Source organism: Bactrocera neohumeralis, chromosome 3, assembly GCF_024586455.1.
Source record: "Bactrocera neohumeralis isolate Rockhampton chromosome 3, APGP_CSIRO_Bneo_wtdbg2-racon-allhic-juicebox.fasta_v2, whole genome shotgun sequence".
In the NCBI taxonomy this organism is placed as follows: domain Eukaryota; kingdom Metazoa; phylum Arthropoda; class Insecta; order Diptera; family Tephritidae; genus Bactrocera; species Bactrocera neohumeralis.
This window is the reverse complement of record NC_065920.1, coordinates 25,616,421-25,634,122: the sequence shown is the minus strand read 5'-3', so window position 1 is coordinate 25,634,122 and position 17,702 is coordinate 25,616,421. Positions and strand designations below refer to the sequence as shown.

General features: G+C 32.4%; 1 protein-coding gene across 6 annotated transcripts in view; it reads left to right on the top strand.

The window, feature by feature from the left end:
• Positions 1-17,702, top strand: part of LOC126752757 (rap1 GTPase-activating protein 1) — a 271,420-nt gene that overhangs the window by 160,885 nt on the left and 92,833 nt on the right. The window contains exon 1 of one of the 6 annotated variants that reach the window (XM_050463727.1): positions 4,792-6,604. The exons of the other annotated variants lie outside the window; for them this stretch is intronic. Coding sequence (XP_050319684.1) covers positions 6,500-6,604 — 105 coding nt within the window. The 5' untranslated portion in view covers positions 4,792-6,499. Of the gene's footprint in view, positions 1-4,791; positions 6,605-17,702 lie in introns of those variants that run through there. 6 annotated transcript variants of the gene reach the window in all.

Genomic DNA, 17,702 nt, shown 5'->3' with positions numbered 1-17,702 from the left:
AACTTCAATAATTGAACCTAAAAAAATTAATAAAAATAAAAAATAAAAATTATTAAAACTATTAAAATGAAAAAAATTATACAAATAATTAATAATTAAATATAAAAACAGTTTTTTTGGTTCCTGATTGGAGTTAAAAAAATTAATAAAAAAATTAAAATTAATAATTAAAATATTTTTTTTTTAAATAAAATTTAAATTAAGAAATTAAATTATTTTTTGGTTCCTGAATCATATAAAGTATTGGTTTCTTTTTTCGACCTGAAAAAATTATAAAATTAATAAAGAAAAATATTAAAAGAAACAAGTTATTAAAATTTAAAAAAAAATATTAAAATAAAAAAAATATTAAAATTTAAAAAAATAGTAAAATAAAAAAATATGGGTTACTGAGTCACGAAAAGTACAAGTCACTTACTTTCTCAAAAAGCGAGGCACATTTTTTGAGGAAATTACTGTGATTGAAGACCGAATTACTCAACTATTTTTCGAAAACTTCAAAGCGCTAGGGAATATGGCGCCAAGGAAAACGATCACGTAACCTTGATAAGGAAACAACTGGGAATATTTTACACATACTTACCTACATACGTGCATAGGTAATTATGTAGGTATATATGTACATATGAATGTATACTTGCTAGATAAAAAAAAATCATTTGGTGCCTCAAAAACACTTTTCGAAAGTCACGTTTTGGCAATTTTATGGAATATTAAATAATTAGGGGACACTTCTACATATTAACACCGCTATAAATTTCATGATTCTCTCTTATGCTCTAAATTCTACATTTTGTATCCGTTTCGTAGCTAATCAATTCGCTTATTAGTCATCGCACAAGTCAAGCAAGTCGTCGCGACTAGCGCATCAATAGATACACATACACACACATATGTACATTGATAGACATGTGCACATTTGAAATTGTTTGTTTACATTTGTTGAAAATCAAGACAAATACATATACATACATATGCGATTTTATCTCCTTTCTAAAAATACGAAATTTTTACGGTTGCGTTTGAGAGATTGATATGTTGATTTCACTGGAATATGACTGCCACTACTTTGAGCTAGCAGACATACACACCTACATGCACGCACACACACTTACACATACAAACAGATGCATTCCGGCTGGCTGATAGCTTCAAAAGCGGCGGCAAGACAGCAAATGCATGCGGTGGAGTGTATTTTTGAGTGCATATGTGTATGTAGATATGTATGCAAGCACGTTTGCATGTTCGTAACAACAAAGTAGACAAACTAATTTGTTTAAATTCAATAAGATGCACTAAATTGCATTCTCGGCATTACGATTTAAGAGTCTCGAATGCCAAGGTCGGTTCGTAATATCTTCTACTAAAATGCACTCGAAGCACACACATACTTGTATGTATGTATACAAGTTTACTTATATGTATATGTATATGTATATGAATGTGTTTATTGGACCGCTATTAGTCTCCTAGACGGCTTGTATTACTAAAAACAAAAACAAAAACAATTTCGGTCATTTGTTGTAGTCGTAAATTATGTTAAATTTGAAACAATTTTGGATAACAGTCGGTCTTTCGTTGTTTTTATATATTTTCATATACATATTGTATATAATTTCGGTGCGTTGTTCTGCTTATACACATACATATTTACATACATACATATATGCAGTTGTATACGGCGTTTTTGAAGTGACGCACATGTATTTATCAGCGACATTTTTGGCGTATCGGCGGCTCGTTTAAGCAGAAAAAATTAAAATTTTTTAATTATATATTTTTGTTGTTGTTTTGAAAAATATTGTAAAGGAATCAAACTACATTGAATAATCATGAAACCAAGCTGCCCAACAACAATTTCTGCGAAAAAAAATTCCAAGGTCTTGAATACTTACATATGTATGTATATATTTTATTATTTATGTATAATAATATATATGTACGTACATATGTATGTTAAAATCAGAGCTTTGACATATAGTATATTTATGACCACAAACCTCTGTATGTACATATGTACATATGTATGTATATGAAGCCTCTTTTCTATTAAACTTAAACATAAAGCAATTAATAATATATTTTAGGAAATCCCTTACTGAGTCCTTAATCAACTAAAGATTTATTTTATTTAATTTAAATATATATTTTTTTTTATTTATTTTTATAATTTAAAAAAATATTGTATATCATTAATTTCATAAATTTTTTATAAATATTTCGTACAAAAATCAAGTACTATAAAAATATTTAAAATTAAATATATAAAAAGAAAAATAAATTTATATAAAAATAAATTTATATAAAACGGTTCTACTTCTATTCGGTACAAATGCTAATATAAGTGTCCCCTAATTATATGTATGTATAATATTCTATCAAATTGCCAAAACGTGACTTTCGAAAAGTGTGTTGGAGGCATCAAGTGATTGTATTTATCTAGCTAAGCTAGATGCTCATACGAGCATATGTATGTATGTATGTCTGTATACGTAAAATATTCCAGGTTGTTTCTTTATCGAAGTTACGTGATCGTCTTCTTTGGCGCCATCATCCCTACCGCTTAAAAATCTTTGAAAACTAGTTGAGTGACTCGGTCTTCATTTACAGTAATTTCCTCAAAAATTTTGCTTTGGGTTTTGAGGAAGAAAGTGACTTGTACTTTTTATGACTCAGTAACCAATATTTCTTTGATTATACATTTTTTTAATTTAAATCTATTTTTTTAATTTTAATATTTTATTTTTATTATTATTTTTTAATTTAAATATATTTTTTTAATTTTAATAATTCTAATATACTTTTTTTAAATTTTAATATTTTATTTTTATTATTTTTGTTTAATTTAAATATATTTTTTTAATTTTAATAATTTTTTTTAATTCTAATATATATTTTTTTTTAATTTTAATATTTTATTTTTAATTTTTTTAATTTTATATTTTTTTAATTTTAGTAATTTTTTTTTCAGTCTAAATAAGAGACCAGTACTTTATATGATTCAGGATTCGAAAAAAATATATATTTATACAATTTATAAATAATTAATAACTATTTTAGCTTTAATTTTAATTTTTTTTTTAATTCTAACAGTTGTTTTTAATTTTAATATTTTCTTTAAGTCCAAATAAGAGTCCTGTTCGTTATACGAGTCAGGAACAAAAAACTATTTTTAAAAATTTTTTTTATTTTTTTTATTTTGTTTATTTTAATTTTTTCTTTAATATTAATATTTTTTATTTTTTTTTTTATTTTAATATTTCTTTTATTTAACTTTTTTAACACTACTAGTTTTTTTCAGGTTCAAATAAGAGATCTGTACTTTATATGATTCAGGAACCTAAAAAAGAATATTTATATAATTATTTATTTTATTTTTTTTAATAATATATTTTCTTTTATTTCAATATTCGGAACAAAACAAAACGCATTTTAATATTTTATAATTTTTTTTATGAATATGAAAGTACATACATGTATAATATCAAAATAATTTATTTAAATAAAAAATAAAGTAAAAGATGCAAGTAAAACAAATCAATAATTAAAAAAAAAATAAAATAAAAGTAAAGTAATAATAAAAACAAGTAAAAAAAAAAAATAATAATAATAAACAAGTAAAAGTAAGAAAAATTATAATAATAAATAAATAAAAATGAAGAAATATAAACAAAATTTAATTTGCTTCCAAACAAATATTTCCTACACGCCACATTCGCCACCATAATTCCAGAGAGCCGGTAAGTGCAGCAGCAAACAAACAAAGCGCCTATTTGTCTGCAAGCACGAGAGCCATCGAACATGTTTGAATGTGCGCTAGGGTTGCCATGGTTTTAGAGAATATTTAATTTACATATTTATTCTGAACTTCGATGAATCATTATAGAAAGATAATATTAAAAATACAAGTATTTTCTACAAAATTAGTTTACTAATTTCAAGTAAAACCTTTGCCTTAAACATTTTCTAGAGTATTGTAGAACTCAATTTTTATTTTTATAATCGATTTTATCAGAAATTTTAAAGAAAAAAAATTATCAGAAATTTAAAAAAAGAGCATTTGGTTTAAACAATTTAGACAAACCAAACTTTATATAACATTAAAATAATAAAATCATATGTGTCAGTCCAAAAAGAACAAATTTTAAAATGGTTTTAATTCACAAAGTCAAAATCAGCCACTTTGTTTTGTGTTTATAATTCAAAAATAATTTTTTCAAAGATTTCAAACAGAAAATCGATAAGAAAAAGAAAACAAAAAAGATTTTTGACACTATGGCGTCAAATTTTGTTTATAAGAAAATCTGTTCATGATCAGTTATCACTCAAAAATGAATTTTCATTGGTTGAAATCTTTGAAAAATTTATTTTGGAATCACAAAAACAAAACAATTTTGTCATTATGGATCCAATTACTTTTGTCAAACTGTTGTTTTTGTTCAACGAATTTTCGAAACTTATTTTATGGCATTTACTTGAAAAAATTAATTTTTTTCCAAATTTTATTTTTTTCTATTTTTTTCTTAAATTTAAATTTTTTTATATTTATTTTTATTTTTTTTTAATATTTTTTTTTTCAATATTTTTTTCAAAATTTCTATTTTTTTTTTTATATATTTTTTAAAACATATAATTTTTTTGCATATAATACATTTGGCAACCCTACGTTGTGACTGCAGTCATTGCTTTTTGTGCGTTGTTTACTGTTCGCTCACCTCATGCTCGCGCTCGCATGCGGCAAACGCACCAACAGCAACTCGTATCGGCGAGATACTTTTCACTTTGCTGTTTATTCGGTATTTGAACGTGGTTTCGAACGGAGTTAAATAGTTACGGACGGATTGAAGCGCCGAACGCTACGCTTTCGTGAATGAAGTAGCAGTGTTGTTGTAGTGTGTTTTGCTTATTTGGCTTTCATTGAGTTATTCTTGAATCTGGCCTAAATAGGAGCACGAATTGGACGCTTAAGTGAGACGACGTGCGGCCAACGTTGACATTTTACGTGCGTTTAACGTATGTGTGCATATATGTGAGTGTGTGTGTTCAAGTGGAATTTGTTCAATTGAATATCGGTGATTAACTAGCTATGTACCTTTGCGTACTTTGAGGTGTTAATAAGCGTCGGGAACGTGTGAAATAATTACAGCTAGAGGGATAGGTATTTAGAAGAGTTGCTGGATAAAGAGGATAAAGATATTGTTGTCCAAATTGTGAGTGCATTGAATTATTGTGTTTGTGGAAATATTTACAAAGATGTAGCAAACGTAAAAGTGTGAGAAACTTGTCCTGAAGAAAGTTTAAAATTTAAAAGTGCATATTTTTTAAAACAAAAATTGTGTTAATTTGTATAAAAATCGAAAACGCTGTTGCTCAAAGCAAATTTGACGTGTAAAACGCTTTGGAGCTTCAATAATCGAAATCTGATAGAAAAATTTCCTCCTCACCAGTCATAAGAAACGGTTTAATACTTTTAACAAACGCTAAAACGCGACCTCCCAGCTTCGAATGTACATGTTTAGCTGGAAACTTAACTGAACACCAACAGTAACAACAATAAACACAAAAACAACAAGCAACCTAATAAAATTAAAACAATACCGACAACGACAACGAGTGCTGCAAAACCTGCCAAACAAGTTGTTTGAAAAATAAAAATGAGAAAATAAAACAAACGAAAATAAAATACAAAAGCAACAATATAAAAACCTGCAAAGCGCAGAAATGAAATAAAATTTCGAAAAGAACTAAGCGAGCATTTTCGTGTAACGAAACCAAAAAATCGGCAAAAGCGCTAATACAACGCGTGTGTTTGTGCGCGTGAGTGTTCATAAGTGTATGTGTGTGTGTGGTTGTGTGCGGAAAACGAAAAATTATTGCATAAAAGAATAAAAAGCTGTTTCAAAAATACGAAAAGCAGTGACGCGACTGCAACTGCATTACAGCCAGCCAAGACGCGTCCCTGTAACTGCGCGCGCCCTACGCTCCAAGGCGGCGCAACAAACCAGACCACCCATCGACGTAGCGCGCACGACGAGCCGCTTTTGCGCGCCTATACCAAGCCTACCAAACGCGAAACTCGCTTTGCCCACAAGCAAGCGACGGAAGAAGCGCACGGAGGAAGCGCAGAAGCACAGCTGAGCTCGCCGCGACGGCCTACTCTTGCAGCAAGCAACCTTTGAGGCCGCACGCTTCCATGGATATATCGCCCACGTTGTCTGCAATCGCATGACAATAAGCGCCGCGGTACTCGAGACAAAGTAGGCGCATTTTGAGCGCTTGCGTTTGAGGAAAAGTGCAAACCGAGCATAACGCGCGGTTTTTACGCAGCGCCCAAAGTGTGTTGGAGGCGTCGCAAGTTATTTTCGCAAGGAAAACAGAAATACAGATAGAATTGTGCAGTGCTGTGGTCACAGCTTGAGTTCTGGTCCGCGCTGTGTCCGATCTGAAGGTGGCATTTTATACTGAAGGCGCCGAACGACGTTGGGTACGCCAAGCCGTCATGGGGGTACTTAGGTGGCGCGATCTACCCGGATCGCGAACTTCTGTCGGCAATAATAATAACAATCACAATAATGCTAACGGCGGCAACAACAACAATCGTGAGGTAAGTGAGTCATATGTGCAAGTGCGCGCGGAATATTCGGAATTGCAATGAGTGTGCGCAGCTGAAATTAGTTAATTGGAAATTGCGTTGATTGTGGGGAAAGGTAGTTGCTGTTTGATAATGAGTGTTTTTCTGACCTGTTTTTTAATTTAATTGCTTTGGGGTTTTTATTTTGTGGTTTTTGTGTATATTTTTTTAACAATTTTATACATTATTTTTTTTTTTAAAGTTTGTTAATTTAATTTTTATTTTTTTAATTACATTTTTTTAAATTTATTTTTATTTTTTTTTGTATTATTTTTTAATAATTATTTTTTTGTGGTTTTTGTGATTTTTCCATTTTTGTTGTTTGGTTTTTGTATATTTTTTTGTAATTTTTTGTTTTTTATTTTTATTTGTTTTTAATGTTTAAAAATATATTTTTTTTAAATTTAAAAATAAATTTTTTTAAAATTTAAAAATATAATTTTTTAAAATATAAAAATAAATTTTTTTAAAATTTAAAAATATATTTTTTTAACATTTTCTTAATTTTTTTTGAGGTTTTTGTTTTTTTTTTGCATATACATACATATATAATATTCATATTTTCTTGTTTTTTTATATTTTGTTTTTCGTTTTTTTAATTTTATTTTATTATTTTTTTTTTTTTTTTTTTTTTTTTTTTTTTTTTTTGTTTTTTTTTTTTTTTTTTTTTTTTTTTTTTTTTTGTTTTTTTAGTTTTTATTTTTTTATTTTTTATTGTTTTTTTTTTATTTTCTTTGTATATATGTTTTTGTTTTCATAATAACCATAGTCACAAGCAGTGCTAATTTGTTTGAGTGCGCTGCCCTTATCAGCTATAGATTACAAATGTCTCCTTCATATCGATTTCGTCTGCGAGTATGTATGTATGAAATTGCATGCCGTTTTTGTTGTAATTGTGTTTTTGTATATTCTAGTCTTGCAAATAAATTAACTTTCGCTTTGCTTGGCACAATAAAACGCAGTTGGTTTTCATTTTGCGGATGTGCTGCTATTGATAAGTCACTTCCGAAAGCGCGTATGACTAGTATACAGATATACTATATATGTACAAACACACTCACGCATACATACATATGTATGTATATGTATATATAAAAAATATATAAAAATTTATTGTTTTAGCAAAACTATTGAGCAATATTAAAGTCATATTGTCTGCAGCACGTTTGCATATGAAAAATTATACCGTTATCTAGTGGGCAGCACTTTTCAGCCACTTCTCATTCACTTCTCCTCCCTCTCAACCACTTGCAACACAGTTTTTTTGAGTTTCCACAGTTTAATACTGCGCTGCCCTTCAATATTTTGCCACCAAACTAAATAATAATAATATTAAAGTGCTATTAACGCCCCTTTGGCGTCTTCTACACACACATATACACAAACACATGCATGCAAGTGACCTTTGTGCTTATCTCAAGCGTTCGCGTTACTTTAATTTCTATGCAACGCGCCACTTTATGATTTTGTGAGGGTGCATGCCTCTCCTTGGCGTCTCCATTACTTCTTATAGAAGGCGTACACAATATTTTTTATTATTTTTTTTGTTTTTGTAATTTTTTTTTTTTATTTTTTGTTTATGTAAGTGCCCATTAAAGCTTTTTTGCGCGTAACACGTTGACACTTTACTTGAGCCCTCGCGTCGTCTCGTTTGGTGGTTGTAACGATTATTCGTCGAATTTTGCTTGCGCTGGTGGCAGGCGGCTTATCGGCGGCGGCATGCCGCTTGGGCACTTCATGTCTGTTTTAATTATTATCATTTATGCTTTTTTATTGTTTTATATATTTTAATGCGTTCGCGCGACACATGCAGTTAATACTTTAGATTGAACACCAAAATTTATATAGACAGCCATATATATTTATGTATACTCGTTTGTATATATGTATGTGTAACATTGTAATTAAATGTAAAGTAAGCATTGCGCTATAAAAATTTTCAATGACAATGATGTCTGTTTTTTGTTGCTTTATATTACCTAATTTACATGATCATAAATTTATATGAGAACAGTGTGCTTATCTCCGCCTGTGTGTTTGCATACATATACATATGTATATATGTATATTATATTTGTATTCCAAAGTGTCAAATGCGGAATCATAATTTTTATTGAAGATTTTCGACAGAAAATTAAAAATAATTATATTTTTGGGCCTTTTGTGCATTAAATACCTTTTTTCGTCTGATTATCTATCTTTATATACGCGAATAGGTCTCCCAGTTTTTAAGATATCGGTATCAAATTTTGCACACGCCATTTTCTCATCACGAAAGTGCTCATTTGTCGGAATTACTGATATCAGATCACTATAGCATATAGCTGTCATACAAAATGAACCTTCAAAATTAAGTTCTTGTATGAAAAACTTTTTTATTTGTCAAGGTATCTTTACGAAATCTTGCTCGGAAGGTTATCTAAGTCAATGGTATAATTTAAGCAGAAATGGTTCAGATCGGACCACAATAGCATATAGCTGTCATACAAAATTATCCGTCAAAAATAAGTTCTTTTATGAAAAACTTTTTTATTTGACAAGTTATCTTCACAAAATTTAGCATGAAGGATTGTTAAAAGTGACGGTACAATTTTCGAAGAAATTGTTTAGATCAGAGTACTATAGCTTATAGCTGCTATACAAACTGAACGATCAAAATTAAGTTCTTGTATGGAAAACTTTTGCATTTGATAAATTATCTTCACAAAATTTAGTATGGAGAATTCTCCAAAGTGACGGTACAATCTCTGAAGAAATGATTCACATCGGACCACTTTAGCATATAGTTGTCATACAAACTGAACGATTAAAATCAAGCTTTTCTATGAAAAACCTTTTTATTTCACAAGCTATCCTCACAAAATTTAACGTGGAGAATTAGTAAAAGCAAATGTATAATATCCGAAAAAATCTCTTAGATAGAATGACTATAGCGTATAGCTGCCATACAAACTGAACGAACAAAATCAAGTTATTGTACGAAAAACTTTTTTATTTGTCAAGCTATCCTCATAAAATTTAGCATGGAAGATTGCCTAAGCTAACGGTACAATTTACGAAGAAATAGTTTAGATCGGACCACGAGAACATATAGCTGCCATACAAACTGAACGATTAAAATCAAGTTCTGTTATGAAAAACTACTTTATTTGAGACGATTATTTTCATAAAATTACATGAATTATTACTCAAGGCAATGCCACATTGATCAAATATTTTTTTAGATCGGCTTACAATAGCATACATACATATATACGTATACATATGTATGTAGCTATGCTCATTCAACGTGCTCCAAGCCACTTTATTCCCACTGGCTACTTTATCAGACGATAATTAAAGCTTATGTTACGATTTTCATTAGCTTATTTATGCTAATTTAAATTTTTATTCACATATCACTTATAATATGTTATATATGCCCATCTGTTTGTATGCACATACAAATACACTGGTAGCTTTTGAAATTCATATTTGTTTAATAAAATATGTGCTGCTCATTTTGACAGCACAAGAAAAATAACAATTACAACATACGCTGTCTAAATATTACAATCAACTATGGTTTTACATAAATACATATGTATGTATGCATACACACAAGCACGAAATGTCACAAATCTATGTCCCTTCATGAGCTTCGTGCTTGCTTACTGATAACCTCGTCTAAAATTATGAGCTAGTTGTGCCTTAAAGTAGCTTTTACACGCATAAATTGCTAAATAAATTTAACATATTTATATTTTTATGTACATATTTATATTTATACAGACATATTTACATTTATACATACATATATAAAATATCACATAAATAATATACAATTTGAAGTATTTATTCTTCACGAACAATTTACAGCAACATAACTTTTAATGTGTTTATTAGCGACTCGCCACAAAGTCATTGTATAGTATATTTGTATGAATGTATGTTTCTTTTGTTTTTGTTGCGAGCAAACTTTTACCCATCAACACACGCATTGTTACGAGAATTTCGCTTTCAAGCCGCCAGTGAATTTTCCAAAGTCGCGCTTTATTTTTCTATTTCAATTTTCTTTTGTTTCTCGCATATAAATTAACCGTTACAAGTGTGAATTGTACCGTTATCGCTGGTTAAGATCAGCGGCTTTCCACGCAGATTACCGTCTTGGCCACCGCTGTGCGTGAACTTTCTCCTTTTTCCCATACCACACGTAGGTGAGGTGAGCCGACGCAGCGGCAGCGCGCGCGCGAACGCTTGACGCATTCGGAAGCTGTGCAGCAATTTTCCTGTTAGATGAATTCTCAACGGTGTTGTGCGGGCCGCAACTGCTATTGTGTTGCTGTCAGTTACTGTATTTTTGTTGTTATAAGTATTTTGTTGTTGTTGTTATTGTTGTTGCTTTGCTGGCATTGTTGTTATTGCTGTTGTTGTTTTTACTGTTTTTGTTGTTATTGTTAACATTGTTTTTGTTGTTGTTTTTATTTCTTGTTGTTGTTATGATTACTTGTTGTTGTTGTTTTCTGTTGTCTGCAGCCCACTTTTATTTGCTTAATTAGATTTTGCTTTATCTCATATGCGTTTGCTATTAACTTGTTTACCATACTCACACGCTCTCATTTGTGCGCATATCAAATGCATTATGCACAAACACATACAAGTACATATGTACATACATCTGTATGTTGCTTTGTTACAGTAAGCCAGCAAACCAAAGATTTTTTATGAAAGATAAAAATAAAAAAATAGAAAATTAATTCTTTGTTGCTTTATTTGCGGTTAAATCCACTTCAATTGTTTTATCTACCTACAGTACACACATACATACATACACACATGCATATAAATTTATATAGTACTTGTCTTTATACATATATTTTTGGGCTGCTGTTATGTCTCAATGATCTGCTTATCAGCAATCTGCACCTTGTCGGCGTTAGAGCCTAAAGCACACACACACACACACACATACAAATACTTGCATATATGTATATATGTATATGGTTGCATATACACCTACATATGTAACTAGCTATAAAGTTATATGGAGCCACAGCCAAGTACTCAGCGCTGTGCCTGCAACATCTGTCTGCATAACAAAAAAAAAAAACAACAACAACAAAGCAACACTAGAATACAAAGCCCTTCACCGCCTGCGCGCCACACGTTGGCCCTTTAACAGCACTCTGCTGCTGCTGTTGCTCCGCTATTATCTCGCTCTATAAGTTTTTAGTTGCTTTATGCATTTTCCGTTATGTTGAATTGCCCTGCGTTGCGGTATTTTTCATTACTTTCAGCTTTGGTCTGGGGCACCGTGGCAGCCAAACAGCCGAACCGTCGTACAGCCAGCCAAGAGTCAGTAAGTCAAACTGCGCCCACACTATTCGTTTGCACCGTTATTGCGCTTTTGTTGCGACTACAAATTATTTTCCGTTTTTTCCATTTTTTGTTTTTTTTTTTCATTTTTATTTTTAATTTTTTTTCGTGTGTAAATTTTATGCGGAAGGGTCTTAAAATGTTATTTACATGCAGACACGGGTATAAGCACACACACACAGACACACGTGGGGATTGCTGTAAATTTTTGAAGTTTCTCATGTCTCTTCTCCGTCAGACGCTAATTCATCTTGGCGCAAGAGATCACTTCAGCGGCCCTGCGTCTAGGGGGAACTCAATGTGAAGCGTGTGTGCCACACATATACAAACAGACAGACGTTGCTGTGCCCACATACCTACACGCTCTTAGGCGGCACTCCGCTGGCTCTTCAGCCGGCTGCTTCAACTGTTGCTTGCTAATAAATCTACACAAAGGCACAGAAGGCGCAGTGTGCGCGGCGTCTGGGCCCAATGCTTCTGTGTTACAAGCACTATTTCTCCCGCTGTCCCTCTAACTGTGCCCTTTACGCGCCGTAAAGCCAGCTATAAAATATATTTGACGCTGTGTGCGTGTGTGTTTACATGCGTGGATTCGCTCGCCTATCTCGAGTGAATTTTGTAATTCATTAACGTAGGAAAACTTAAAAATTTCGTTAAAAATGCTTTTACTACATTCACTTAGTGGGTGTGCGTTGCGCTGGAAGCTTGTGAAATTTCAACTCAGCGCTTTTTTTATTTGATTTATTTCTGAACTTGTATCCACGTACATACATATGTGTGTGTGCATGTAAATTTCATTCAGATATTTACTTAGTATTATTCAATTAAGCTCGCAACTTCCTCATCAGCTTCAGTGTTTCCGCGTATATGTATGTAATTGTACAGTTAGGTGTAAATACCTTAGATAGTTACAGCTTTTGCTGCTGAGATTGGCAGCTGAAAACAGTAATTGAAGCTTGAAAAGAAATTAAAGATTTAATCAACTCATCAGCTGTTGGAAGACGGTTTGAAGCTTTTTTTTGTTAAAGCTTTGTGAAAGCGTTAGTAAATGTTTGACTCGTACTTCCTAAGACCCGATTTATCATTGACTTATAATCACACTGGTTTCAAAATGTATTTTTCTTCCCTCTTTTATTGTAATTTTCAAGCTGTCAAGGTTGTGGTTCCTAAGCTCAATAAAATTAGTTGTACTTACAAAGCCTAGAAATTCAAAATATGGTGTTTGTAAGACTTTAAGGTCTGGGAGGCAAAATATTTGCCGTAAAAGGCCAACAGTGAGACATCAGTTAACCCGGAAAGCTTACTTGTTTTTGACTCGTACTTCCTAAGTCTCCATTTATCATTGACTTATAATCAGACTGGTCTCAAAAGGCATTTTTCTTCCCTCTTTTATTAAAATTTTGGAGCTCTCAAGGTTGTGGATCCCAAGCTCAATGAAGTTAGTAGTACTTACAAGGCTTACCACTTCAAAAAATGGTATTTGTAAGGCCGCAAGGTTTGGGAGCCAAAATATTTGCCGTAAAAGGCCACCAGTGACAATACAGACAACCCGGAAGGCTTACTTGTTTCCAAAGTCGAAAAATTAACTATGTTAAGTCTTAAGACTGACCATAATGCCTAAGATAGTAACACCACTGACTCAAAATAAGTCTGGATCCAACAGGCATTATTCTACTTTCTGATATTATAATTTCCAAGTTCTCAAGATTGTGGATCGTAAGCTCAATAATGTTAATGGTTCTTCTAAAGCTTAGCACTGCATTTGTACACCAGCGAGTGTTTCTTGGCTAAGAAGTATATCCGATATAAGTCCACGGTATTTTAGTGGAATCAGTCTGATTAGCTTACTTGATCACAAATTATCGAAAAATAGAACAATGTAAAGACTTAAGTCTGTCAGGGCATAAGATATAAATATCAGTGACTCATAACCAGCTTGGTGCGAAGAGGCATTATTCTTCTCTCTTCTATGCTAATTTCCCTGCCTTCAAGATTGTGTATCGGAAGTTCGTTAGTGTAACTTGCCTTTACCGCTTCCTAAAAAAGTTTTGTGGAAGCTTACGAGGTCTCTCAGACAGTATATTTGCAATATAAGTCCACATTATTACACCGGAATGACCTTAAAACAGATAATCGTGGATTTAACTATTCAATAGCTAAGCCGGAAGCTTTAAGCTCTGCCTTTGATCTAATAGAATCTTTACAATTTAGCTTATAAGTATGATAGTGGAGCCGAAGTTACGATATTTGCATTCCTCTGGGGGTGGTTCTGAGGAGGATATTTGAGTTCGCTGAAAGAACTATAATTTTAGTAGTATAAATTTAGTAGTAATAAAGTTTTGTTTAGATTGGCTTAGTACAACCCTGTTATTGACAGACTTCCGTTACTTTGGCAGATTTGATTTCAAAAAATGACCTTTAGACAATTTGGAAACTTACTTATTTTGAGGTTAGAAATTACCAAGCGACATTAAGCACTGACTTTGTTTCGTATTTTCGGCTCATGAGATTTAGGCACTGACTTTAGTTCGGATTTTAAGCATAAGTAGCATATATTATTTTTAGAAAATATAAAACACAATCTAATTTCAATTTTTGTGCCTCTCCCAAACCAAAAACGTATGTTCCTTTGTAAATATATATAGAAATAAGTACGTCTCCTAGAGTTTGAAAACTCAGGTTTCGGACGTCTTGCCTCAGCACAAGACGCCAGTGACGACAATGGCAAAACAATGCACATTACCACAAAAAAATCAACAACAATAACAACAAGCGTTACATACTCACCTAAGCGCAAGCACACATGCCACAAATGTACACGGACGGACTCATTGCCGATGTGTGGCTGGAATTTTCAAGTGCCTGCAATAGCAATCGAGGTTCAAAAACCCGCACCAAGGACTTTTGAATAAACAAAAACACCAATACACGCACACAAGCGCACAAATGCAGGCATGCACATGCATATCTATTTACAGACACTTTTATGTACTAAATTATATATATACTTTTGTGTAACTGCACGCGCGTAACTGATTGTGAGTACACACATTTATATTATTGATTTTTGTAATAAGCGAGCTGTATTTGCAAGTAAATACATAAATATACATATGTACAGTGATGTGATGCGCATATTTACTTAGTGCCCGTTTATCTTATGACTAAATCATTTACTCAAGCAAATACTAATAAAAATTGACGATTATGCCGCAGCGCCGCTGAATGAGGTGTAAATGAGCGTATGGACAGTCGCTGCGAGCAGGCATATGGCGGCAGGATAATGACCCACACGTTTTGTTGGTCTTTTAACCTGCTTTTTGTACGCTTATAGAGATGTGTATGTATGCCTGTGCTCACACTTCCTGCCGCTTCTGTAAGCAGCGCTGCTAAATGCAGAGTGTTAAATCCCAAAAATCACAGCAATGCTGAACAGTAGTGCCAATTCACATACTCATAAACACATTATTTGTATGTAAAAGTAGCTTAGCTACAACAGGTAAATATGCAACAACGCCTAGATCTTTCGCGTCTGCCACGCGTGCCGCTCTGCTGCAGTCTGTCTTGCTGCCACAACATGAATTATTCAAATATCCATTTCATTTGTAGGTTTTGTATGGCATTTTGTCTACAAAACAAGAGGAAATGTGAGCTTCGACTGTAATGCCCTTTACAAATATAAAAGATTTTCATATAAGGACTTCATTTCGATCATTCAGTTTGTATGGCAGCTATATGCTATAGTAATTAGATCTGAACAATTTTTTTGGAGATTGTATTGTTACCTTAGCAATAATCCATGCCAAATTTCGTGAAGATACATTGTCAAATAAAAAAGTTTTCCATACAAGGACATGATTTTCATCATTTAGTTTGTATGACAGCTATATGCTATAGTAGTTCGATCCAAGAAATTTCTTGGGATATGATACAGTTGCTTATAGCATTTTACCGTGCCGAATTTCGTGAAGATATCTCGTTAAACAAATACGTTTTCCATGCAAGGACTTTATTTTAATCATTTAGTTTGTATGGCAGCTATGTATATGCTATACTTGTTCGATCTAAAAAATTTCTCCGGATATTATGTAGTTACTTATAGAAATTTTCCCTGCCGAATTTCGCGAAGATATTTTGTCATATATAAAAGTTTGCCATACAAGAACTTGATTTTGATTCTTCAGTTTATATGGCAACTATATGTTATAGTTGTTCGATCAGAGAAATTTCTTCGGATATTATACAATTACTTATAACAATTTTCCCTGCCGAATTTCGTGAAGATATTTTGTCATATAAAAAAGTTTTCCATACAAGAACTTGATTTTGATTCTTCAGTTTATATGGCAGCTATAATCTATAGTGACCCGATATTGGCAATACCGACAAATGAGCAGCTTTTTGGGGAGAAAAATACGTATGCAAAATTTCGTAGCGATATCTCAAAAACTGAGAGAGTAGTTCTCATATATACAGACAAAGGACGGTCAGATGGACTTAATCGACTCGGCTCGTTATGCTGATCATTTTCCTTCAAAATTTTTGAAACTTCGTGACAAACTTAAACAGGCCTGTTCAGGGTATAAATATATACCTTCCGGCAGCGTCTCGTCTCTTCGCCTGCCATCACTGAACTGCTTGCTTGTGGCAACTACCTACAGCTCCTTTCGAGTACAACGCTTAGCCGGCTAAATATCCGAACAATAAAGCAATAAAACATTCAGAGGTGAAAAAGCCGCAACGAGATGTGTGTGTGTGTGTATATCTGTATGGTTGAAAATTTCGATTTTCAGTCAACCAGGTATTATATATGTGTACGACTTTCCATATGCCCCAGCGCCTGCGTCGCGAATTCATTATCGGACTGCCGTGGAACTCAGCGACCCAGCGACCGGATATGCCTGCGCGTTTAGGATTTAAATGCATAAAATTTATGGCAATGATGATGACGAACAATTATGTGACGCGACGTGTGAAGCTACGAATAAAAAACGAAGGAAAAAGGCAGCAAAAGTGAGGAAAACCCAAGCGTTGACACGCACATACATGCGCATATGTGTGCTTGCGGCGTAATAAATGCCTTCCGCATGTGCTTGAGTGTAGCATATATACAAATATATGTATGTATATCTATGTAAATATGTGTAAATGTATATGTGCTTGTTTGTATGTATTTGTATGCTTGATTGTGACTGCAATTGCAAATTACAAATGTGAATAGCAAAGTCGTTGGCGAAATGGGCGAAGAAATCATTGCATTCGAGTGCAGTTAAGATGAAAAAATCAGCATAAATGAATGGCACAGCTATACAATGAGCTTACAGTCACATATGTAGCATCTTATTTGTATAATATATGTATGTGTGTCTATATAAATATGTAAGTATTTGCACAAGTACACTTTTTGTTGCATTTATATGCAGTGTGCTTGCAAATATATATATATGCATATAAGCCATTATTTTTATATACATATAACTCATATATAGTATCTATATGTGACATTTATGTATACATATATACTATATATATATATATGTATATGTGCCTTTGTGACAAGCTAGCAAATTGCTTATGCATATTTGCCAAGGGAAGTGAAGCGTTAAAGGATTGTCAATTGTGAGTGATTGGGGCGTTGCAGCGACACATATGTTGCAAGCGTCACCCAAAGCAAAGATACAGAGTCAAATACATATACCATGTATGTAAATAAGTA